We start from the raw sequence: 24,143 nt of genomic DNA on the forward strand, positions 1-24,143 counted from the left end.
ATCTCCTGGCCTCGTGATCCGCCCGCCTCGGCCTCCCAAAGTGCTGGGATTACAGGCGTGAGCCACTGCACCCAGCCTAATCTTTATATTTTTGTAGAGACAGGGTTTCACCATTTTGGCCAGGCTGGTCTCGAACTCCTGACCTCAAGTGATCTGCCCACCTCGGCCTCCCAAAGTGCTGGGATTACAGGCGTGAGCCATTGCGCCTGTCCACACACAACATCTTTGGAAGGTGGTATCCAAGGTAATCACCAGACAGGGCTTGTCTCTGGGGATGGGGCGAAAGAGGTGGTAAAACTGTTATTGGAAAGGGGTCCCGATCCAGATCCCAAGAGAGGGTTCTTGGATCTCACACAAGAAAGAATTTGGGGTGCGTCCACAGCGTAGAGTGAAAGCAAGTTTATTAAGAAAGTAAAGGAATAAAAGAATGGCGGCCGGGCGCGGTGGCTTACGCTTGTAATCCCAGCACTTTGGGAGGCTGTGGTGGGCAGATCATGAGGTCAGGAGATCGAGACCATCCTGGCTAACATGGTGAAGCCCTGTTTCTACTAAAAATACAAAAATTGGCTGGGTGTGGTGGCGGGCACCTGTAGTCCCAGCTAGTTAGGAGGCTGAGGCAGGAGAATGGCGTGAACCCGGGAGGCAGAGCTTGCACTGAGCTGAGATTGTGCCACTGCACTCCAGCCTGGGCGACAGAGTGAGACTCCTCCATCTCAAAAAAAAAAAAAAAAAAAAAGAATGGCTACTCCATAGGCAGAACAGCCTCCAGGACTGCTGACTGGCTATTTTTATGGTTAATTTTAGATCGTATGCTAAACAACGGGTGGATTATTCATGAGTTTTCCAGGAAAAGGGTCAGCAATTCTCGGAGCCGAGAGTTCCTCCCCTTTTTATTATTTATTTATTTATTTATTTATTTTGAGGCGGAGTTTCACTCTTGGTGCCCAGGCTGGAATGCAATGGCACGATCTCTGCTCACCACAACCTCTGCCTCCCCGGTTCAAGCGATTCTCCTGCCTCAGCTTCCCAAGTAGCTTGGATTACAGGCATACGCCACCACACCTGGGTAATTTTGTATTTTTAGTAGAGACGGGATTTCTCCATGCTGCTCAGGCTGGTCTCGAACTCCCAACCTCATGTGATCTGCCCGCCTCAGCCTCCTCCCCTTTTTAGACCATATAAGGTAACTTCCGGACATTGCCATGGCATTTGTGAACTGTCATGGCACTGGTGGGAGTGTCTCTTAGCATGCTAATGCATTATAATTAGCATATAATGAGGAGTGAGGACAACCAGAGGTCACTTTCTTCCCCATCTTGGTTTTGGTGAGATTTGGTGGCTTCTTTACCGCATCCTGTTTTAACAGCAGGGTCTTCCTGACCTGTGTCTTGTGATACCGTCCTGCCAACCTCCTGTCTCCTCCTGTGACTAAGAATGCCTGACCTCCTGGGAATGTGGCCCAGCAGGTCTCAGCCTCCTTTTACCCAGCCCCTATTCAAGATGGAGTCGCTCTGGGTTTTCTTTTTTTTTTTTTTTTGAGCCGGAGTCTCGCTCTGTCACCCAGGCTGGAGTGCAGTGGCGTGATCTCAGCTCACTGCAACCTCTGCCCACTGGGTTCAAGCGATTTTCCTGCCTCAGCCTCCTGAGTAGCTGGAAATTACAGGCATGCACCACCATGCCCAGATAATTTTTTTTGTATTTTTAGTGGAGATGGGGTTTCACCATGTTGGCCAGGCTGGTCTTGAACTCCTGGCCTCAAGTGATCCACCTGCCTCGGCCTCCCAAAGTCCTGGGATTACAGGCGTCAGTCACCACACCCGGCCAGGCTTTTGCATTTCTGACAACCAGATGGATCCCCCCAGCCCATCCTGTGGCCTCCACCCAGAAGTGGACTCAGGGCATGAGGGCCGTCCATGTTCCATATCCCTATGATTGTATCCCCAACCAGCCAGCAGCACCCAGACCCTAGCCTCCTGGCCACCAAACTATCTTTGAAAAACCCTGCCTGGGTGCAGTGGCTCACACCTGTAATCCCAGCAGTTTGAGAGGCTGAGGCTGGTGGATCCCTTTGAAGTAGGAGTTCAAGACCAGCCTGGCCAACGTGGCAAAACCCTATCTCTACTAAAAGTACCAAAATTAGCCGAACGTGGTGGTGGGCGCCTGTAATACTAGCTACTCAGGAGGCTGAAGCAGGAGAATCGCTTGAACTCGGGAGGCGGAGGTTGCAATGAGCCGAGATTGTACCACTGCACTCTAACCCGGGCGACAGAGCCTTGGGGGAGCTTGGTTTGAGGAATGACTCTGTTTCCTGCATGGCATAGCCAGCCTCAGGCCAACTAAACTCTCTTTACTGCAATGCCATGGCCTTTGCAAATCAATTTTGTTTGTGCAGGGAGCAGGAAGAACCTGTCGGGCAGTTACAACTGTTGCTGGTGGGCTGGGCAGGTTCTTGGCTTCACTGCACAAATAATTTGAGAGCAAGTCCAAAGTGTGAGTAAGCAAAGAAATGTATTGCAAAAAGAAAGTACTTTCTGAGAGGCAGGGCAGGCTGTTCACAGGGAGAGGCAGCAGCTAGTGGCTTAAGAGAAATTGCTTTTTGGGGGCTGTACGTACATAGAAAATACTGGTGAGGTCAGGTGTCCAAAGGTGGACCTGTGGTTGGACTCAGTATCTGCATGCTCTAACACACATCGCACGTATCAATAGTGTACAAAATCTCCACCTAGGGGTGGGTTTTGTTTTTGTTTTTTTTGAGACGGAGTCTTGCTCTGTCACCCAGGCTGGAGTGCGATGGCGCGATCTCGGCTCGCTGCAACCTCCGCCTCCCGGGCTCAAGCAATTCTCCTGCCTCAGTCTTGGGTTTTTTTTTTTTTTTTTAACTATTAAAATGAGGAAAAAGTTGGCTGGGCGCGGTGACTCATGCCTGTAATCCCGACACTTTGGGAGGCTGAGGCGGGCAGATCACCTGAGGTCAGGTGTTCAAGACCAACGTGGCCAACATGGTGAAACCCGTCTCTACTAAAAATACAAAAATTAGCCAGGTGTGTTGGCAGGCGCCGGTAGTCCCAGCTACTTGGGAGTTTGAGGCAGGAGAATCGCTTGGACCCAGGAGGTGGAGGCTGCAGTGAGCCATGATTATTCACTCCAGTGTGGGCAACAGGGTGAGACTCCATCTCAAAAAAATAAAATAAAATGAGGAAAAGTTACTATTGGCTAAACCTTGACTCTAGCTGCACATGTGGGACCTGGAAGAATTCCCTGGTGCCTTTTAATGCAGGAATTTGTAGCTAATAGCTTCTTGGGCTTTTTGATGTTGATTGGCTGGAGATTGGGGAAGCTACAGCAGGAATAAGGGACTTTTGTTCTCTTTCACGGGCTGTACCGGGTAAGAGGAACTTGTAACCCACCTGGCGGTCTGCTGGTATCCTTTAGGACTGCTTACCTTGCAAAAGAGATAGGTGCTCACACACGAGAATGCAAGGGATGTCACACAAGGGGACGAGTCAGTATGGCCTCCTAATCTTACATATCCTGCCTCACAATGGAAGGTAAAGACTCCTGCATTTTTCCTGGGTCTAAACTCTAAAGCCAGCTTCTCCAACTCAGGGCCTACAGGCGGGATGAAGCTCAGGATGGCTTTGAATGCAGCCCAACACAAATTCGTAAATTTTCTTAAAACATTATGAGATTATTGGCCGGCCGCGGTGGCTCAAGCCTGTAATCCCAGCACTTTGGGAGGCTGAGGCGGGGCGGATCACAAGGTCAGGAGATCGAGAACATCCTGGCTAACATGGTGAAACACCGTCTGTATTAAAAATACAAAAAAATTGGCTGGGTGTGGTGGTGGGCGCCTGTAGTCCCAGCTACTCGGGAGGCTGAGACAGGAGAATGGCGTGAACCCGGGAGGCGGAGCTTGCAGTGAGCCGAGATCGCGCCACTGCACTCCAGCCTGGACGACAGAGTGAGACTTGGTCTCAAAAAAAAAAAAAAAAGAAAAAAAGAAGCATTATGAGATTATTTTGCGATTTTTGTTTTAGCTCATCAGCTATCGTTAGTGTTCCTGTATTTTATGTGTGGCCCAAGATAATTCTTCCAATGTGGCCAAAAAGCCAAAAGATTGGACACCTATGTCCAAAGCAACACAACAAAATATCCGCAAATTTGAAAATGTGAGCTACGTGGCCATCTAGTGGCCAGAAGGGAACATCACAACACACTCATGAATAAGAAAAGCCACATGTAAATACGTAAAAATGACCCTATTTCTGGAAGAAATAAGAGACATTCAAGGAAGAAAAATCCCAACAATGGGAATATCTTTGTACAGGAGTATGTTAGCACGAGGAATGTGTTGACTGGAGGAAATGAGAGTTTATTACTTATTTTAGCGTTTATTATTCAGGGTAATCGGACGTTGGAGGATTGCGCGAAAGACCACGCCCCCAGCCTCGTCCTGGGACCTCGGTCTAGTTTTAGCCACGCCCCGGGGCGGATCCAGTACAAGCCGCGCCTACAGCGCGATTCTGACCCGAGACTTTCCCTCGAGGGGCGGATCTGCCAACAAGGCCAATCACCACCCAGAGGGCGGGAACTAGCTTTTCCTGCTCAGCGATTGGAGGACGCAGGTCGTCCCTCCCACCTTTGAGGCTCCACCAATCCCAAGCTCATTACTAGCCCACTTTCCGCTCCCGGCCGCCGCGGGTCGCAGATGGATGCTTCAGTTTCCGGTTCCGGGGCTGCCGTCTCCCTTACTGGCGGCAGCACCTGACGTGAGAGCGGTGTCTCCTCCTTTCACTGATGGACGTGGCCCTGTATCTTGTTGGTGGCAGAGGCCAAGCGAGGGGACTCCGGTGCACGGGCGTGGGGGTTTTGGGTCAAAGGATGGGAGCGGAGTTCAAAGGGCAGGGGGCTGGCTCGTTTAATGGCGAATTCCTGGCACCGCGCCCCAGGGAGGAGGCTCCGGAGGCCAGTGGAACCCCGCTGGGCTTCGGGGGTCTTGGTTGGGGATGCGGGGTGTTTTGACCCGCTAGACCTGAGGACCCATCAGATTTGGAGGGAAGAGTGGGGTTTAGGTGAAATGTAAATACAGCGTGGTTTCCATTTGGCTCAGAGCAAGCCTTTAAAGGGGTCACTCTCGGGTCTGGGCTGCGAAGTGCAGCTGGGTCCTGTTTCCTTGGGAACCACAAGATAAGACCGCTGTAGATTGTTATATCCGGAAACCCCTTATCAGAGCCCTGCACCTGGGTTGGAAATGGAGACGGATTCTCTGTCCAAGACCCTCCGGGCAGAGAAGGGAAGTTCATTCTGACTGATAAAATGTCAATCACTGTGTATGATTGTAATGGGCATGGTATTTAGCGAGCTAGAAGACATTGATGGCTCAGAAAAAGGTGTCTTTGGCAGAAATATTGTTTTCTGTTAATTTTCCAGCTGATATTATCTGGGTCTGTCTTCCTAGCCAGATGAATGTGTAGGCAGATACTTTCTCAGTTGGAGTTGATTTTTATTTATTTATTTATTTATTTATTTATTTTTTGAGGCGGAGTCTCGCTCTGTCGCCCAGGCTGGAGTGCAGTGACGCCATCTCGGCTCACTGCAAACTCCGCCTCCCGGGTTCAGGGCATTCTGCCTCAGCCTCCTGAGTAGCTGGGACTACAGGCGCCCGCCCCCATGCCCGGCTAGTTTTTAGTATTTTTTTAGTAGAGACAGGGTTTCACCATGTTAACCAGGATGGTCTCAATCTCCTGACCTCGTGATCCGCCCGCCTCGGTCTCCTAAAGTGCTGGGATTACAGGTGTGGACCACCGCGCCCGGCCGGAGTTGCTCTTTATTATCTTGATCGTTTCATCCTGTGCCTAGAGGTTTTCTGCTCAGCTGGGCTTCGTCCTGGGGTCCCAGTCGTGGCCCCAAGCCTTAATCAGCTCTCGGGTGATATTAGGCAAGTTGCCAAGCCCCTCAGTGCCTCAGTTTCCACATCTGTAAAATGAAAGTACATGACATGACCTGCACTTGTCAAATAATGAGTGCTGTGTGTGGATGATTATTGGCAGTGCATCATCACCATTATCACCCTCCTGTAAACGTCTTGGACCCCTTAAGTGAAGACAGCAGGGTTACGGCGGATAAAATGATGGACTTTGGAGAAAAGACTCTAAGGCCAAATAGAATCTAAAGCAGTGATTATCAAAGAGCGGAGGAGAAGTGTTACGCCCGGGGGACACTGGACAATGTCTGCAGACTTGGTTGTCACAGTCGGGGACGGGATTGGGGCTACTGGCAACCAGTGGATGAGGAGGTCTAGGGTGCTGCTCAACACCTTACAACGAATAGCGCGCCAGTCATTTTGGATTTGAGCCCACCTTAATGATCTCATTTTAATGACCTCTTTAAAGGCCTATCTCCGAATACCTTCTGAGGTACTGTGGGTTAGGCCTTCACCTTATGGATTTGTGGGGACGCAATTCACCCCTTAACACTATACATACATAAAAATTCGTAGAATACACCTCCAAAGAAAAACTTGACCATTTAATACTACAAAATAAAAGAAGGTGCAATACCTGGTTTGGGGTTGGATCTTCGGAGGACCAGCTATAAAGAACATTTTGGGTATAATGGAAGGAAATATGATTATGGACTAGGTATAAAGGAAGGATTGTTAACTATGTTAAGTGGAAATATGAAGTGTGGACTTTTAGATAAAACTTAGATTTTTCTCTAAAATAGCATTGGGAACTATTTAAGAGCAGAGTGTTACAGTGTCCTCAATTTACCTTTTTTTTTTTTTTTTGAGATGGAGTCTTGGTCTGTAGCCCAGGCTGGAGTGCAGTGGCGCCATCTCCGCTCACTGCGAGCTCCGCCTCCCGGGTTCACGCCATTCTGCTGCCTCAACCTCCCTAGTAGCTGGGACTACAGGCACCCGCCACCACGCCCGGCTAATTTTTTTGTATTTTTAGTAGAGACGGGTTTCACCGTGTTAGCCAGGATGGTCTCAATTTCCTGACCTCGTGATCTGCCCGCCTTGGCCTCCCAAAGCGCTGGGATTACAGGCGTGAACCACCGCCCCCGACCACTCAATTGACTTTGAAATAATTCTGTGTAGATAGTGAGTACACACAGGCTGTCAGTCGGCTAGAACAATTGATTTGGAAATATGGGCTCTCTATCTTCACAGGATACCTGATACGTTGAGTAATGTGAGTATAACACGAATTTCATATTTGTTTATGTTAAGTTTCATCCTCAAGAAACACTAGGTGAACAGAGGAAATTGCACATAACTGAAGAGAGCCTGGTAGGAAAACAGAAAATGCGCATACACACCTCAAATACCAAGTCACACCTGTTTCCTTTGTTTTAAAACTTGCCATTAGATTTCTGACAACTCGCCATCACTACATACTAACTCTGGAAATGTAGATTCCCTTGCCAAATTCCACAAGCAACCTTTGGATCTTCTGCAAGGTACATTGCTACATTTACTATAGTATTTATGTATTTCTTTTTCTTTTCTTTTCTTTTTTTTTTTTTTTTGAGACGGAGTTTCACTCTTGCTGCCCAGGCTGTAGTGCAATGGCGGGATCTCAGCTCACCACAACCTCCGCCTCCCAGGTTCAAGTGACTCTCCTGCCTCAGCCTCCAGAGTAGCTGGGGTTACAGGCATGTGCCACCACGCCCAGCTAATTTTTGTATTTTCAGTGGAGATGGGAGTTTCTCCATGTTGGTCAGGCTGTTCTTCGACTCTGAACCTCAGGAGATCTGCCCACCTTGGCCTCCCAAAGTGCTGGGATTACAGGCGTGAGCCACCACACCTGGTCTATTTACGTGTTTCTTAATGATTTAACGTGAAAGGCTGTACTACTGTTTCCTTCTTCAGGGACTCCACTATTAGGCATGTTTTTCTTTCCTGTCTTTTGTTCCCACTACTTTCTCTCTGACAGTTATTCTTATTCCATTCTTTTCCTATCACTTCCAATTTCTTTGTGGTTTCCGTGCTTCTCATCTTCAACACAATGTGAGTACCCTAAGCTTAATTAATACCCATTGATGAAGGCCGAGGCAAGCAGATGAGGCAAGCAGGTAACTTGACGTCAGGAGTTTGAGACCAACTTGGCTAACATGGTGAAACCCCATCTCTACCAAAAAATACAAAAATCAGCCAGGCGTGGTGGCCCAACATAAGACAAGCTTTGAGTAGCTAAAGATTGGAAACAAGTCCGCTGCCACCTCGCTGTCTATTTAGAGAGAATTTGTTACATCAACTTATATCATCTATCATCTTACACACATTTGTAAGGAGTAAGGAAGTCACCTATTAAGATGAAGAGAGCTGGAGGATTTATTTTTTTATTGAGCCAGAAAAACAATTGTAATGCCATGTGTACACCATAGTACTTTTTTTTTTTTTTTTAAATGGAGTCTCGCTCTGTCACCCAGGCTGGAGTGCAGTGGCACACTCTTGGCTCACTGCAAGCTCTGCCTCCCTGATTCACGCCATTCTCCTGCCTCAGCCTCCCGAGTAGCTGGAACTACAGGTGCCTGCCACCACGCCTGGCTGATTTTTTATACTTTTAGTAGAGATGGGGTTTCACCGTGTTAGCCAGGATGGTCTCCATCTCCTGACCTTGTGATCCACCCGCCTTGGCCTCCCGAAGTGCTGAGATTACAGGCATGAGCCACCGCGCCCGGCCACCATGGTACTTTTAAAAAGTCGTAAAGTGGGGGGAAACAAAACGTGTTGTCCAAACGGCTTTTTTTTTTTTTTTTTTTTGAGATGCAGTCTCACTCCGTCTCCCAGACTGGAGTGCAGTGGCCTGATCTCACCTCACTGCAGTCCCCGCCTTCCAGGCTCAAGTGATTCTCCTGCCTCAGCCTCCTGAGTAGGTGGGATTACAGGCGCACACGCCTGGCTAATTGTTGTATTTTTAGTAGAGATGAAGTTTTGCCATGTTGGCCAGGCTGGTCTCGAACTCCTGACCTCAGGTTATCCACCTGCCTTGGCCTCCCGAAGTGCTTGGATTATAGGCATGAGCCACCGGGCGTGGCCCTAGAGAATTTTTTTAAAGTAAAAGGCTGTACTGTTCCTATGGCAATTGAATTCTTATTTTAACTCATTTGAGAAAATAATCATAGAAGTTTAAATAAATTTGAACTGGATGTGAAAATTCTGAATACTTTTATTCAGTTGTGCCACAATACCTAAAGCCTGAAACACGACTGCTCATCTCTGAAAAGACCTTCCAGCTTGAGAGAGTGGAAGTATAAACTCTATATCGCTTGCCATTTTATGTACGAACATAATTGTCATAATTCATGTTTTTACTGTGTCAATCTAAATAACAGGCTGTCTAAAAACGATGGTAACAGTGCATTGCAATGGGAATATGCATGGCATAGCAATCTATGTGCTTATTCAGGGAGGTAAAGGAAGACAAAGGTTGTTTTTGTTTTTTTGTTTTTTTGAGACAGGGTCTCTGTTGCCCAGGCTGGAGTACAATGGTGAGATCACTGCTCACTGCAGCCTCCACCCTCCCCAGCTCCAGAGATCCTCCCGCTTCAACCTACCAAGTCGCTGGGACCAAGGGCGCACACACCTTTATTCCCAGCTTATTTTTGTATTTTTTGTATATATGGGGTTTTGCCATGTTGCCCAGACTGGGACAAAGGTTTATAAAGGAAAAAAAATTTAAAAAAAAAAAAAAAAGTGAGGATTATGTCATTGTTCAGAAATAATTATCCTTGTCTGCAAAGATCAGTAACAAGGGTCACACCAGTGAGTGTCTCTGTAAAAGTATTTTTTGTTTAAATCTGTGGTTTTTGTAGAGTCTTTTTTGTTATTAAGCATATAAATGTGAGAACCCTCTCTTAATGACATTCCCTGGTTCTATTTGTGGGAGGGCTGCTTTTTTTTTGTTTTTTGTTTTTTTTTGAGACTCAGTTTCGCTGTTGTCGCCCAGGCTGGAGTGCAATGTCGTGATCTTGGCTCACCGCAACCTCTGCCTCCTGGGTTCAAGCAGTTCTTCTGCCTCAGCCTCCCGAGTAGCTGGGATTACAGATATGTGCCATCACACCTGGCTAATTTTTTATTTTTAGTAGAGACAAGGTTTCTAAAAATTATCTAGGAACACACTCAGACTCGGACCCAAAAGTGTCCACTCCCCCAAGGCCAAATGTACACTTGAGAGTTTTCTTTCTTTTCTTTCTTTTCTTTCTTTCCTTTCTTTCCTTTCTTTCCTTTCTTTCCTTTCCTTTCTTTCCTTTCTTTCCTTTCTTTCCTTCCTTTCTTTTCTTTCCTTCCTTTCCTTCCTTTCCTTCCTTTCCTTCCTTTCCTTCCTTTCCTTCCTTTTCTTTCTTTCCTTCCTTTTCTTTCTTTCCTTCCTTTTCTTTCTTTCTTTTCTTTTCTTTTCTTTTCTCTTTCTTTCTTTCTTTCTTTCTTTCTTTCTTTCTTTCTTTTCTTTTCTTTTCTTTTCTTTTCTTTCTTTTCTTTCTTTCTTTCCTTTTCTTTTCTTTTCTTTTCTTTCTGAGATAGAGTCTGTTGCCCAGGTTGGAGTGCAGTGTCCTGATCTCGGCTCATTGCAATCTCCGCCTCCTGGGTTCAAGCGATTCTTCTGCCTCAGCCTCCCGAGTAGCTGGGATTACAGGCGCCCGCTACCGTTCCCGACTAATTTTTGTATTTTTAGTAGAGAAGTAGTTTTCGCCATGTTGGTCAAGCTGGTCTTGAACTCCTGACCTCTAGTGATCCGCCTGTCTCCGCCTCTCACGCTGCTGGGATTACAGGCGTGAGCAAACGCGCCCGGCCGAGAGTTTTAAAGAACACAAGGCGCGCCTGGTGGGGTCCGGCCTCCTGGGGCCTCGGCGCCTGGTCTCCGGATCTCCAGGTCTCTGGACCCCAGGCGTCCGCGCCCACGCGGGACAGCACGGTGACGTCACAATGCGGGTCCCGTCCCCACGCAGGACTCCGCCCCATGGGACTCCTCGCCCTTCCCCTCCTCCTCGCACGAGAGGCCGCTCCGAGGGGAAACCGAGTCTGGAGTTCCCGCGCAGTCAGGGAGGAGGACGCCGCGCCCTCCCCGGACTGGAGTGAGTTCGCCCAGATCCGCGTGTCCCCGGCTGGAGGGTCAGCCACGCGTGTTCTCGACGCGCCAGTCACTCAGGGGAGAACTATCCAATTAGGACGGGCAGGGGCGGGGCCCAGGGAACTGTCCAATCAGAGACGTTAAGCCGAAGTGGAGCGCTGCCCAATGAAGGGCGCTAGGGGGACGGACTGGGGAACTCTCCAATCAGGGGTGCGGAGTTGACAGTATTGTCCAATCAGAGTCGCGACTTCTCGAGATCTGTCCAATCAGGCCCTGGAGACGGAAAGCCCAGTTCCCCTCTGCCCTGTGCGCTTCCCCGCCTACCCCCGAGCGGCTCAGGTGGCCTGTGGTACTCACCTGCGCCGGCCGCTGGACCGCGGGGCGCTCGCCCCGGAGAGCCCAGGAGCGGGCGGGACATGGTGAGTGCGGGGCGCGAACCGAGCCCGGGCCCAGGGCGAGATGGGGCGGCAGGAACCGGCGTCCGCCCGAGTTCGCGGCCGGAGGAAGCTGAGGGACGCGCGGGGCGGCGCAGGACGAGCGCCTGGGCCCCGGGAACGCGGTCACAGCGGCCGACCGGTAGGGCTGGGGGCAGTCTGGGCAGCCAGCAGGGGCGGTCAGGGACTCGAGGGGTAGTGTCTGGGGACAGTAGAGGTCAGGAGTTCGGGGGGAGCTTGCGGGGACAGCAGAGGTGGTCAGGGGCTTGGGGCAGTTGGCGGGGACAGTAGAGGTTTAAGGGGCTTGGGGCAGTTGGCGGGGACAGTAGAGGTTTAAGGGGGCGCTGGGGCAGTTGGCGGGGACAGTAGAGGTTTAAGGGGCTTGGGGCAGTTTGCGGGGACAGTAGAAGTTTAAGGGGGCGCTGGGGCAGTTGGCGGGGACAGTAGAGGTTTAAGGGGCTTGGGGCAGTTTGCGGGGACAGTAGAAGTTTAAGGGGGCGCTGGGGCAGTTGGCGGGGACAGTAGAGGTTTAAGGGGCGCTGGGGCAGTTTGCGGGGACAGTAGAGGTTTAAGGGGCGCTGGGGCAGTTTGTGGGGACAGTAGAGGTTTAAGGGGCACTGGGGCAGTTTGCGGGGACAGTAGAGGTTTAAGGGGCGCTGGGGCAGTTGGCGGGGACAGTAGAGGTTTAAGGGGCGCTGGGGCAGTTTGCGGGGACAGTAGAGGTTTAAGGGGCGCTGGGGCAGTTTGCGGGGACAGTAGAGGTTTAAGGGGCGCTGGGGCAGTTGGCGGGGACAGTAGAGGTTTAAGGGGCGCTGGGGCAGTTGGCGGGGACAGTAGAGGTTTAAGGGGCGCTGGGGCAGTTTGCGGGGACAGTAGAGGTTTAAGGGGGCGCTGGGGCAGTTGGGGACAGTAGAGGTTTAAGGGGCGCTGGGGCAGTTGGCGGGGACAGTAGAGGTTTAAGGGGCGCTGGGGCAGTTTGCGGGGACAGTAGAGGTTTAAGGGGGCGCTGGGGCAGTTGGGGACAGTAGAGGTTTAAGGGGCGCTGGGGCAGTTGGCGGGGACAGTAGAGGTTTAAGGGGCGCTGGGGCAGTTTGCGGGGACAGTAGAGGTTTAAGGGGGCGCTGGGGCAGTTGGGGACAGTAGAGGTTTAAGGGGCGCTGGGGCAGTTGGCGGGGACAGTAGAGGTTTAAGGGGCGCTGGGGCAGTTGGGGACAGTAGAGGTTTAAGGGGCGCTGGGGCAGTTGGCGGGGACAGTAGAGGTTTAAGGGGCGCTGGGGCAGTTGGCGGGGACAGTAGAGGCTTAAGGGGCGCTGGGGCAGTTTGTGGGGACAGTAGAGGTTTAAGGGGGCGCTGGGGCAGTTGGGGACAGTAGAGGTTTAAGGGGCGCTGGGGCAGTTGGCGGGGACAGTAGAGGTTTAAGGGGCGCTGGGGCAGTTTGCGGGGACAGTAGAGGTTTAAGGGGCGCTGGGGCAGTTGGGGACAGTAGAGGTTTAAGGGGGCGCTGGGGCAGTTGGGGACAGTAGAGGTTTAAGGGGCGCTGGGGCAGTTGGGGACAGTAGAGGTTTAAGGGGCGCTGGGGCAGTTGGCGGGGACAGTAGAGGTTTAAGGGGCGCTGGGGCAGTTGGGGACAGTAGAGGTTTAAGGGGCGCTGGGGCAGTTGGCGGGGACAGTAGAGGTTTAAGGGGCGCTGGGGCAGTTGGCGGGGACAGTAGAGGTTTAAGGGACTTGGGGCAGTTTGCAGGGACAGTAGAGGTTTAAGGGGCGCTGGGGCAGTTGGCGGGGACAGTAGAGGCGGCCAGGGACTCAAGGGCCGTTTTGGGAGAGTGGAGGAGGGGAGGGGCAGTTTGCGGGAACAGACTTGGTCAGGGGCTCGGCGGCAGTTTGGGAGCTTAGTAGAGGGGAGTCAGGCTCCAGGGTAGATTAGGGGGCAATAGTAGCGGTCGGGAAGTCGGGGGCAGTTTGGGGGGGGGCAGTAGAGGCGGTCATGGGTTTGAAGGGGGCAGTTTTGGGGAACAGAGGTGATTGGGGCTCGAAGGCAGTTTAGGGGGACAATAGTTGCAGTCGGGAGATTGGGGGCAGCTCGAGGGGACAGCAGAAGCGGTCAGGGGCTTGAGGGCAGTTTGGGGGGCAGTAGAGGCGGTCAGGGGCTCGGGGAGAGTTTGAGGAGAGGGCAGGGGCCGTCAGGGGCTTGGCGGTCAGTTTGGGAAGGTCTGCCAGGGAGGAGGTGGTGCCCTGTCCTGGAGCCTGTCAAACAAAAATAAAATCCTGGGCCGGGCGCCTGTAATCCCAGCTCACACCTGTAATCCCAGCACTCTGGGAGGCCGAGGCAGGTGGATCACCTGAGGTCAGGAGTTCCAGACCAGCCTGACCAACATGACGAAACCCCGTCTGTACTAAAAATAGAAAAATTAGCCGGGCGTGGTGGCGGGCGCCTGTAGTCCCAGCTACTCAGGAGGCTGAGGCAGGAGAATGGCGTGAACCCGGGAGGCGGAACTTGCAGTGAGCCAAGATCGCGCCACTGCACTCCAGCCTGGGTGACAGAGCGAGACTCTGTCTCAAAAACAAAAACAAAAAAATCGTGGCTAAAGAAGGAAAGAGAAAAATAGGGATAAGCCCCAGCCTCAGAAACTTGCCCGCTCTCAAAATCAACTAGGAAAAGGCTTTACTTTCATAAACAAGAAAGGGTTTGGAGGAACTTTTTAGGGGACAAGCAGAAAGGGAGTTGACAGTAAATGTACCTCCTCGTGGTCAGCTCGCTCAGGGGAGGTAATGAGGGGGCTCCACACTTACTGCTTGCTCAGACTCAGGGGGCCCACTCAAAGTTCAGGGACCTGTGGAGAGGACAGAAGGCTGAGTAAAGTTTGGGGAAGAAACGGGACGCTGTGGTTAAGCCTGTGTCAACCCAAACATAGTAAGGAAACTTATGAAAAAGGATTATTGCAAGGTATTGGGGGAGGGGGAGAAGGGGCTGTTGCAATAGGGAGAAGGGTTAGTTGGATTAGGGGAAGGGGAGTAATGCCAGAGGCTTGGGGTTCTATTGCAGTGGGGTGGGGGTATAAGCAACAGGGACATGGGACAGTTGATGATTAGGCTGGGGGACTAATGCCATAGGCATAGGGAGACAGCTGCAGGGGGAAGGCTCTGTGACCAGGTATGCAGGCATCTGAAGAGTTGGCTAGGCCTGGTGCAGTGGCTCATGCCTGTATTCCCAGCATTTTGGGAGGCTGAGGCGGGTGGATCACCTGAGGTCGGGAGTTCAAGACCAGCCTGGCCAACATGGTGAAATCCCATCTCTACTAAAAAATACAAAAATTAGCTGGCATGGTAGTGTGTGCCTGTAATCCCAGCTGCTTGGCAGGCTGAGGCAGGGAGAATTGCTTGAACCCGGGAGGCGGAGGTTGCAGTGAGCCGTGATGACACCACTGCACTCCAGCCTGGGCCACAGAGCGAGACTCCATCTGAAAAAAAAGAAAGAGTTTGCTAAAAAAAAGTTTTTCTTCTTTTTCTTTCTTTTAGTCAGGTCTCACTCTGTTGCCCAGGCTGGAATGCAGTGGTGCGATCATGGCTCACTGCAGCTTCAACCTTCTGGACTCAAGCAGGCCTCCTGCCTCAGCCTCCTGAGTAGCTGGGACTACAGGCATGCCCCACTACACCCAGCTAATTCTTAACAAAAATGTTGTAACGGCCAGGTGTGGTGGCTCACACCTCTCATCCCAGAACTTTGGAAAGCCGAGCCAGGATGATGCTTGAGACCAGAAGTTTGAGACCAGCCTGGGGCATCTAGTGAGACCTCTTCATTTTTTTTTCTTTTCCTTGTAGAGAAAAATACGTTGCCCAGGCTGGTCTTGAACTCCTGGGCTCAAGTGATCCTTTCCCCTCGGCCTGCCAATGTGATGGGATTACAGGCGTGAGCTATTGCACCTGGCCTTGAAGCAGTTTTTTGTTTTGTTTTGTTTTGTTTTTGAGATGGAGTCTAGCTCTATTGCCCATGCTGAGTGCCGTGGCGTGATCTCAGCTCATTGCAACCTCTGCCTCCTGGGCTCAAGAGATTCTCCTTCCTCAGCCTCCCAAGTAGCTGGGATTACAGGTGTATGCCACCACGCCCAGCTAATTTTTGTATTTTTGCTTTTTTATTTTTTTTTGAGACAGAGCTTTGCTCTCGTTGCCCAGGCTGGAGTGCAATGGCCCAATCTCATCTCACCGCAACCTCTGCCTCCCAGGTTCAAGCGATTCTCCTGCCTCAGCCTCCCAAGTAGCTGGGATTACAGGCATGGGCCACCAAGTCTAGCTAATTTTTGTATTTTTAGTAGAGACGGAGTTTTTCCATGTTGGTCAGGCTAGTCTTGAACTCCAGACCTCAGGTGATCTGCCCGCTTTGGCCTCCCAAAGTGCTGAGATTACAGGCCTGAGCTAACGTGCCCGGCCGATGTTTGTATTTTTATTAGAGACAGAGTTTCACTGTGTTGGCCAGGCTGGTCTCGAACTCCTGACCTCAAGTGATCTGCCGGCCTCGGCCTCCCAAAGTGCTGGGATTACAGGTGTGAGCCACCTTGCCTGGCCTTTTTTTTTTTTTTTTTTTTTTTGAGATAGGGTATCACTGTGTCACCCACGCTGGAGTGCAGTGGCAACATCTTGGCTCACTGCAGCCTCAACCTCCTGGGCTCAAATGATCCTCCCTCCACCTCAGCCTCCCGAGTAGCTGGGATTCCAGGTGCACACCACCATGCCTGGCTGATTTTTGTATTTTTTGTAGAGACAGGGTTTCACCGTATTGTCCAGGTTGGTCTCGAACTTCTGGGCTCAAACAGTCCTCCCACCTCAGTCTCCCAAAGTTCTGGGATTGTAGGCATGAGCCACCAAGCCCAGCTGCTGATAGCATTTTATTGTAGAATAGAACACATGTAGAAAACTTTTGTAAGACAATTACAGAATCAGCTGAAACATCCTAAAGTGAACAGTGTATAATGCCAGCCAGGCCTTGACATCCCGTTTGAAATGATACATAATGGTAGGCTTCTCCCGCCAGTTCAGGCCAATATACTAAATTCTTTTAGTTTTTTTTTGTTGTTGTTGTTAGAGATAGAGTTTTACCGTGTTGCCTAGGCTGGTCTCGAACTCCTGAGCTCAAGTGATCTGCCTGCCTCAGCCTCCCAAAGTGTTGGAACTACAGGCGTGAACCACCACACCTGGCCAGTATCCTAAATTATAAGGATATAGTCTGTTTTCTTTCTTTCTTTCTTTTTTTTTTTTTTTTTTTGAGACGGAGTCTCGCTCTGTCGCCCAGCCTGGAGTGCAGTGGTGTTATCTGGGCTCACTGCAAGCTCCGCCTCCTGGGTTCACACCATTCTCCTGCCTCAGCTTCCCGAGTAGCTAGGAGTATAGGCGCCTGCCACCACACCCAGCTAATTTTTCTTTTCTTTTTTTTTTTTGTATTTTTATTAGAGACAGGGTTTCACTGTGTTAGCCAGGATGGTCTCAACCTCCTGATCTCGTGATCTGCCCGCCTCGGCCTTATTTTATTTTTTTGAGATTGGGCCTCACTCTGTTGCCCAGGCTGGAGTGCAGTGGCACAGTCATAGTTCACCACAGCCTTGAACCCCTGGGCTCAAGCGATTGTCCCTCCTCACCCTCCTAAGTAGCTGGGACCACAGGTGTGTGCCACCATGGCTGGTTAATTTATCGTATTTTATTTTTTTTGTAGAGACGGGATCTCGCTATGTAGCCCAGGCTGGTCTCCAACTCCTGGCCCTAAGCAATCCTCCCACCTCAGCCTCTCGAAGTACTGGGATTACAGGCACGAGCCACCAGCCTTAGCTTAATGATGTTTTCACATTTTTTAGTATTTCCTCTGCCCTGCAGATCTGAGATCTGCCATTTCTCAGTAATTCCTTGTAAGTCTCCTGCAGAGGACATCATCGTGCTTTGCTTCCCGTTGGGAAGGTACTCACAGCATTGAGCGTACCGCACTTTTTCATATTGTCTGTCACCTCTCACAAGAACATAAGCTCTAGGCCGGGCGCGGTGGCTCAAGCCTGTAATCCCAGCACTTTGGGAGGCCGAGACGGGTGGATCATGAGGTCAGGAGATCGAGACCATCCTGGCTAACACGGTGAAACCCCGTCTCAACTAAAAAATACAAAAAACTAGCCGGGTGAGTTGGCGGGCGCCTGTAGTCCCAGCTACTTGGGAGGCTGAGGCAGGAGAATGGCGTAAACCCGGGAGGCGGAGCTTGCAGTGAGCTGAGATCCGGCCACTGCACTCCAGCCTGGGCGACAGAGCGAGACTCCGTCTCAAAAAAAAAAAAAAAAAAAGAGACCATAAGCTCTGTGTGGCTCAGTTCCCCAGGCTGTCAGCCTCACCCCTCTTCCTGCGCACATGGGGGAGGATGGTGCCTTGCTGAAGTGGGATGTGTGGAATGTTTTAGGACTCCCTGGTCTTTGAGGAAGTGGCTGTGAACTTCACCCCAGAAGAGTGGGCATTGCTGGATCATGCTCAGAGGAGCCTGTACAGAGATGTGATGCTGGAGACCTGCAGGAACCTGGCCTCCTTAGGTAAGACTGGCATCATTCCTTCCCTGCGTCCCTGCAGAGCAAAGATACCTTGTTTTTCTTTTTATTTGAGCTCAGAAATTGAAATATGTTGGAAAAGAGATAGACATGATCCCAACCCCCATGGAACGTGGGAGTCAAAACGCTTCTCCCTGAAAACAAAGTTTTGTGTATTATTGAGATTTAGGTTTTCTTGATCACCAGTCTTTTGGCTGCCCACGTTTTATAAGTGTGAGCAGAGTATTCTGTGTCATGTTGGGGCAACGGAGGCAGCTTTGTGGTTCACCACACAGTAACTGTACTTGGAAAATCACAGTGCACTGTGATAAAGTAAATCAAAGTGACACGGTGAGTAATCCATGTTTGACATGGTAATTTGCTGCAGTTAAAACTCACACTCAGTCATCATCGGTGGTCTGGGAGGTCAAAGTGTTGGCCTGTCTCGGCGAACATTTGTTGCCCTTCACAATCCTTCCTCATCACATGATTCTCAAGGAGTGGGCGGCGCTCACACCTGAGGGCAGCCGGGCACAGCGGAGAGGAAGGACTCCTGTAAGGGCCCTGTGCCTGTGAGCACCAGGAGAGCAGTAAGCAGCCCTCGGGCACAGTGGGTTTTGGATAAGAAGGTTCTGTTTGGCAGTGTGGGTTAGAAACACAGACCCTTCTCTGAGAAGGAGGAGGTGTGTCCTCTCTCAGCTGCCCTGTTTCGCTTTCCTCCATCCTCCCGCACCGTCCTCCTTCGCAGGGGAAAGCCTCTGTATTTCCTCCTATAAGAGGAGCGTTTGTGCACGTGCATTTTGGCCACCAACTTCGTACTTTGCTTTTCTGATAATATTTTACTTGACATCAGTCTCCATCTCTTTGGAACTATTCTGTTTCTTAATAAACAGGCTGCCGTGTTCATCTCTTCTTTTTTTTTGAGACAGAGTTTTACTCTTATTGCCCATTGCCCAGGCTGGAGTGCAGTGGTGCAATCTCGGCTCACTGCAACCCTCACCTCCCAGGTACAAGTGATTCTTCTGCCTCAGCCTCTCAAGTAGCTGGGATTACAGGCACGTGCCACTATGCCCGGCTAATTTTTTGTATTTTTAGTAGAGACAGGGTTTAACCATGTTGGTCAGGGTGGTTTCGAACTCCTGACCTCAGGTGATCCACCCGGCTCGGCCTCCCAAAGTGCTGGGATTACAGGCATGAGCCTCTGCGCCTGGCACTATTCTTAAGACAGGATCTTACTCTGTCACCCAGGCTGGAGTGCCGTGGTGCAATCATGGCCTACTGCAGCTTTGACTTCCTGGGCTCAAGTGATCCTCCCTCCTTGGCCTCCCAAGGAGCTGGGATTATAGGCACAGAACACCAACACCACGTCTGGCTAATTAAAATTTTTTGTTGTTATTCACAGATGAGGTCTCCTTATTTTCCTACGTTGCCCAGGCTCCTCTTGAACTCCTGGGCTCAAACGATTCTCCTACCTTGGCCCCCTAGTGCTTTGGGGTTACAGGCATGAGCCACTGCACCTGGCTCATCTGTTTTTTATTATTGCCAAATTCTCAAATAGATGAGGTCATCAGAGTCTCACTTTGATAGCATGTCTATTCTTCCTTATAAACTGTGGTTACATTTTTGGATTAGTATATAAAAAGAAATCCAAATGTGGTCTATTTTCTTTCCTTTATCCCAACATATTTCCCCTAAGAAATTGTGTAATTGATTGTTGCAGATTGTTGCATTTATGTTAGAACCAGTGGATCAAGTTCTCAGAGGGACGTTTTGGGGAATGGAATATCTAATGATGAAGAAATTGTAAAGTTCACAAGGGATTACTGGTCTATTTTTGGAGAAAATTGGAGATTTGATAACATTGGAGATCAGCACCAAATCCCAGAGAGGCATTTGAGGTGAGTGGCTCACAACCAGAGAACCAGAGGGATGGGCCTCTCCGCAGAGTGTCAAACTAACTTCCAATTAAACGAAAAGTATTGGCCAGGCGGGGGGGGGCTCATGCCTGTAATCCCAGCACTTTGGGAGGCCGAGGCGGCCGGATCACCTGAGGTCAATAGTTCGAAACCAGCCTGGCCAACGTGGAGAAACCCCGTATCTACTAAAACTACAAAAAATTAGCTGGGCGTGGTGGCCCATGCCTGTAATCCCAGCTACTCAGGAGATTGAGGCAGGAGAATCACTTGAACCTGGGAGGCGGAGGTTGTGGTAAGCCGAGATTACGCCACTGCACTCCAGCCTGGGCGACGAGAGCAAAGCTCCATCTCAAAAAAAAAAAAAAAAAATGTATAAACCAGCTACACAATTGTACACTCACAGAGATTTTTTTTTCTTTTTCTTTATTTTCACTTTTAAAAAATATATTTTAATAATTACTTTTATTCATTTTTTTATTTTATTTTTTAACTTACTTTTGAGATGGGGTTTCACTCTGTCACCCAGGCTGAAGTGCAGTGGGATAGATCTTGGCTCACTGCAACCTTCGCCTCCTGGGCTCAAGCAATCCTCCCATCTCATCCTCCCAAATAGCTGGGACCACAGGCACACACCACCATACCTGGCTAATTTTTGTATTTTTGTAGAGACGGAGTTTCACCATGTTGCCCAGGCTGGTATCAAACTTCTGGACTCAGCAGTCCACCTGTCTCGGCCTCCCAAAGTGTTTGGATTACAGGTGTGATCCACCGTACCTGGCCGAGACTTTACCTAAGAGAGTATTTTCATAAATGTGATGTCAATGTCACGTGTCTGAAACAGTTGGAAACAATATCAGGAAACCTCATCTATAAGAAACACCGTGGGCGGGGCACGGTGGCTCATGCCTGTAATCCCAGCGCTTTGGGAGGCCAAGGCAGGTGGATCGCCTGAGGTCAGGAGTTCGAGACCAGCCTGACCAACATGGGGAAACCCCATCTCTACTAAAAAAAAAAAAAAGAATTAGCCAGGTGTGGTGGTGCATGCCTGTAATCCCAGCCACTCGGGAGACTGAGGCAGGAGTATCACTTGAACCCAGGAGGTGGAGGTTGTGGTGAGCCAAGATTGTGCCATTGCACTCCAGCCTGGGCAACAAGAGCAAAACTCCGTCTCAAAAAAAAAAAAAAAAAAAAAAGGAAAAGGCCAGGTGCGGCGGCTCACGCCTGTAATCCCAGCACTTTGGGAGGCTGAAGTGGGTGGATCACGAGGTCAGGAGATCGAGACCATCCCGGCTAACACGGTGAAACCTCGTCTCTACTAAAATACAAAAAATTAGCCGGGCGTGTTGGCGGGCGCCTGTAGTCCTAGCTACTCGGGAGGCTGAGGCAGGAGAATGGTGTGAACCCAGGAGGTGGAGCTTGTAGTGAGCTAAGATGGTGCCACTGCACTCCAGCCTGGACGACAGAGCAAGACTCTGTCTCAAAAAAAAAAAAAAGAAAAAAAAAGAGACACCGTGAAATTTATGGCTGCAGTTGAGCCTTCAGCTGGAGCATTACGCTTGTTCTCCATAGAAACCAGACAGACAGTGCTGAAAATAGACCCATTCAGTGAAATTGGAAAATATGTAATCAAAATAATCACTAAAAACCATTTATCAGTTAATCAGTTATAATCATTAATGACTAGTAGTGTGCTTCCCATTTTGAACAGAAGTCAATTGGGGAGCCTCTGTGAAAGTAATGAAGGTCATCAATGTGGAGAGACCTGGAGCCAGACTGCGAACCTTCCTGTGCACAAGAGTTACCCTACCGAAGCTCAACCCTCTGAGTGCACTAAGTGTGGCAAAGCCTCCGAGAATCAGCAGAGATCTCACACCAGACAGAGACTGTGTAAGGAATGTGGGCAAACCTGCAGCTGCCTCTCCTGCCAAAGCCCTCCTATGAAAACGCAGACTGTAGAGAAACCCGGTAACGGCCAGGACTCAGGGAGAGCATCTGCGACATATGTGAAAAGTCTCAGCAGTAAAAAGTCTTACGAATGTAAGAAATGTGGAAAAGCTTTCGCTTGTCCCTCCTCTTTCAGGGGACATGTGAATAGTCACCATGGGCAGAAAACCCATGCATGTAAAGTATGTGGGAAGACCTTTATGTATTACTCCTACCTTACACGGCATGTAAGAACTCACACAGGGGAGAAACCCTATGAGTGTAAGGAATGTGGGAAAGCCTTCAGCTGTCCCTCATACTTTCGAGAACATGTCAGAACACACACTGGAGAGAAACCATATGAATGTAAGCATTGTGGAAAATCATTCAGCTGTTACTCCTCCTTCAGAGATCACGTGAGGACGCACACTGGAGAGAAACCCTGTCAGTGTAAACATTGTGGAAAAGCGTTCACTTGTTACTCATCTCTTCGAGAACACGGGAGAACACACAGTGGCGAGAAACCCTATGAATGTAAGGAATGTGGCAAAGCCTTCAGGTACCCCTCCTCTCTGCGAGCACACGTGAGAATGCACACCGGAGAGAAGCCCTATGTGTGCAAGCAGTGTGGGAAGGCCTTCGGATGTCCCACTTACTTTAGAAGACATGTGAAAACACACAGCGGGGTGAAGCCCTATGAATGTAAGGAGTGTGGGAAAGCCTACAGTTTTTCCTCCTCCCTTCGAATCCACGTGAGGACGCACACTGGAGAGAAGCCCTTTGAGTGTAAGCATTGTGGGAAAGCCTTCAGCTGTCACTCCTCCCTTCGAGAGCACGTGCGAACCCACAGCGGAGAGAAACCGTACGAATGTAATCAATGTGGGAAAGCCTTCAGCCACGCTCAGTACTTTCAAAAGCATGTGAGATCACACAGTGGAGTCAAACCCTACGAATGTCCTGAATGTGGGAAAGCCTACAGTTGTTCCTCGTCCCTTCGTGTGCACGTGAGAACACACACTGGAGAGAGACCGTATGAATGCAAGCAGTGTGGGAAAACCTTCAAGTATCTCGCATCGCTGCAAGCACACGTGAGAACACATGCTGGAGCGTGAATCCACAAATACAGTGGACCTGGGGGAGTGTTCAACCCTAAAACCTTGTTGTAAATGCGAGAAAACACTGGCAAGAAACCTTATTTATGTAGAGCATGTAGGAAAACCTTCTGGGATAGCACGTATTTTGTACCTGAAAACTCCGAGTAGGAGAGAAATCTCTTAATTATGATTCATATGGTATTGTCTTTACATGCCTCAGCCTTAATAGTGATTCCTTGTGTATAAATTTCTAGTTTATGTTTGTGATGTAAACTTAATATCCTGTTTTGTACGCTTTCAGCTATACTATGTATATTTTGTCATTTAGGACTTTAAGTAATTGTAGTTATATAAAATTGGTCTCATTTCCATTGCAATGTCTTTTGGACCTGGGGGTGATTGTTTTTTTGTTTTCATGCACAACTTGGTGTGAGTTTAGATGAAACGTTTTTGATTCCTTTTTTTTTTTTTTTTTTGGAGACAGAGTCTTGCTGTGTTGCCCAGGCTGGAGTGCAGAGGCATGATCTTGGCTCATAGCAACCTCCACCTCCCTGGTTCAAGTAATCCTCCTGCCTCAGCCTCCCAAGTAGCTGGGACTATAAGTACGTGCCATCATGTCCAGCTAATTTTTGTATTTTTAGTAGATTTGGAGGTTTTGCCATGTTGGCCAGGCTGGTCTCGAACTCCTGACATCAGGTGATCTGCCTGCCTTAGCTTCCCAAAGTGCTGGGATTACAGATGTGAGCCACCGTGCCTGGCCTGATTTCCACTTTCCGTTATATTTCCGGTGTGTGATCATGAGACTGTTATTTCTTTTCTAGTCTACTATTGCAGGTACTGGAATTTGCTGTCACTCTGCCTTTCCCTTCAATCATATTTTTTTAATTAAAAGTTTTATTTTATAGCGATAGTGTCTTGCTATGTTGCTCAAGCTAGTATCGAACTCCTGGGCTCAAGCAGTCCTCTCGCCTTGGCCTTTCAAAGTGCTGGGATTACAGGCATGAGTCTCCATGCCCAGTGTCCTTCAGTCTTTATTATTTAAAGATGGGTCTTCCACATTTGTTTGTTCTTTGTGGATACCACTTGCGTGTAATGCAGATACGTTAGTCCTTATAGAAGACTCTTGACAGACATCATTCTTAACTGGTTTCTGGTC

At 49.7% G+C, this 24,143-nt stretch overlaps 1 protein-coding gene across 3 annotated transcripts; it reads left to right on the top strand.

Moving 5' to 3' along the window:
- Window positions 1-11,136: 11,136 nt before the first annotated feature.
- Window positions 11,137-23,368, top strand: ZNF77 (zinc finger protein 77). Of its 3 annotated transcripts, none has more exons than XM_037994510.2 (4): window positions 11,137-11,651; window positions 17,934-18,060; window positions 19,775-19,952; window positions 21,679-23,368. In XM_037994510.2, exons 1-4 carry the CDS (start codon window positions 11,535-11,537, stop codon window positions 23,003-23,005), a joined length of 1,749 nt encoding a protein of 582 aa, XP_037850438.2. In that variant the 5' UTR covers window positions 11,137-11,534; the 3' UTR covers window positions 23,006-23,368. The 3 variants fall into 3 exon arrangements, with proteins under 3 accessions (XP_037850438.2, XP_037850439.2, XP_072873241.1); XM_037994511.2 differs by having other exon boundaries at window positions 11,143-11,494; XM_073017140.1 differs by lacking the exons at window positions 11,137-11,651; window positions 19,775-19,952 and having other exon boundaries at window positions 17,961-18,060.
- Window positions 23,369-24,143: the final 775 nt, after the last annotated feature.

This window comes from Chlorocebus sabaeus, chromosome 6, assembly GCF_047675955.1.
Source record: "Chlorocebus sabaeus isolate Y175 chromosome 6, mChlSab1.0.hap1, whole genome shotgun sequence".
Taxonomy (NCBI): domain Eukaryota; kingdom Metazoa; phylum Chordata; class Mammalia; order Primates; family Cercopithecidae; genus Chlorocebus; species Chlorocebus sabaeus.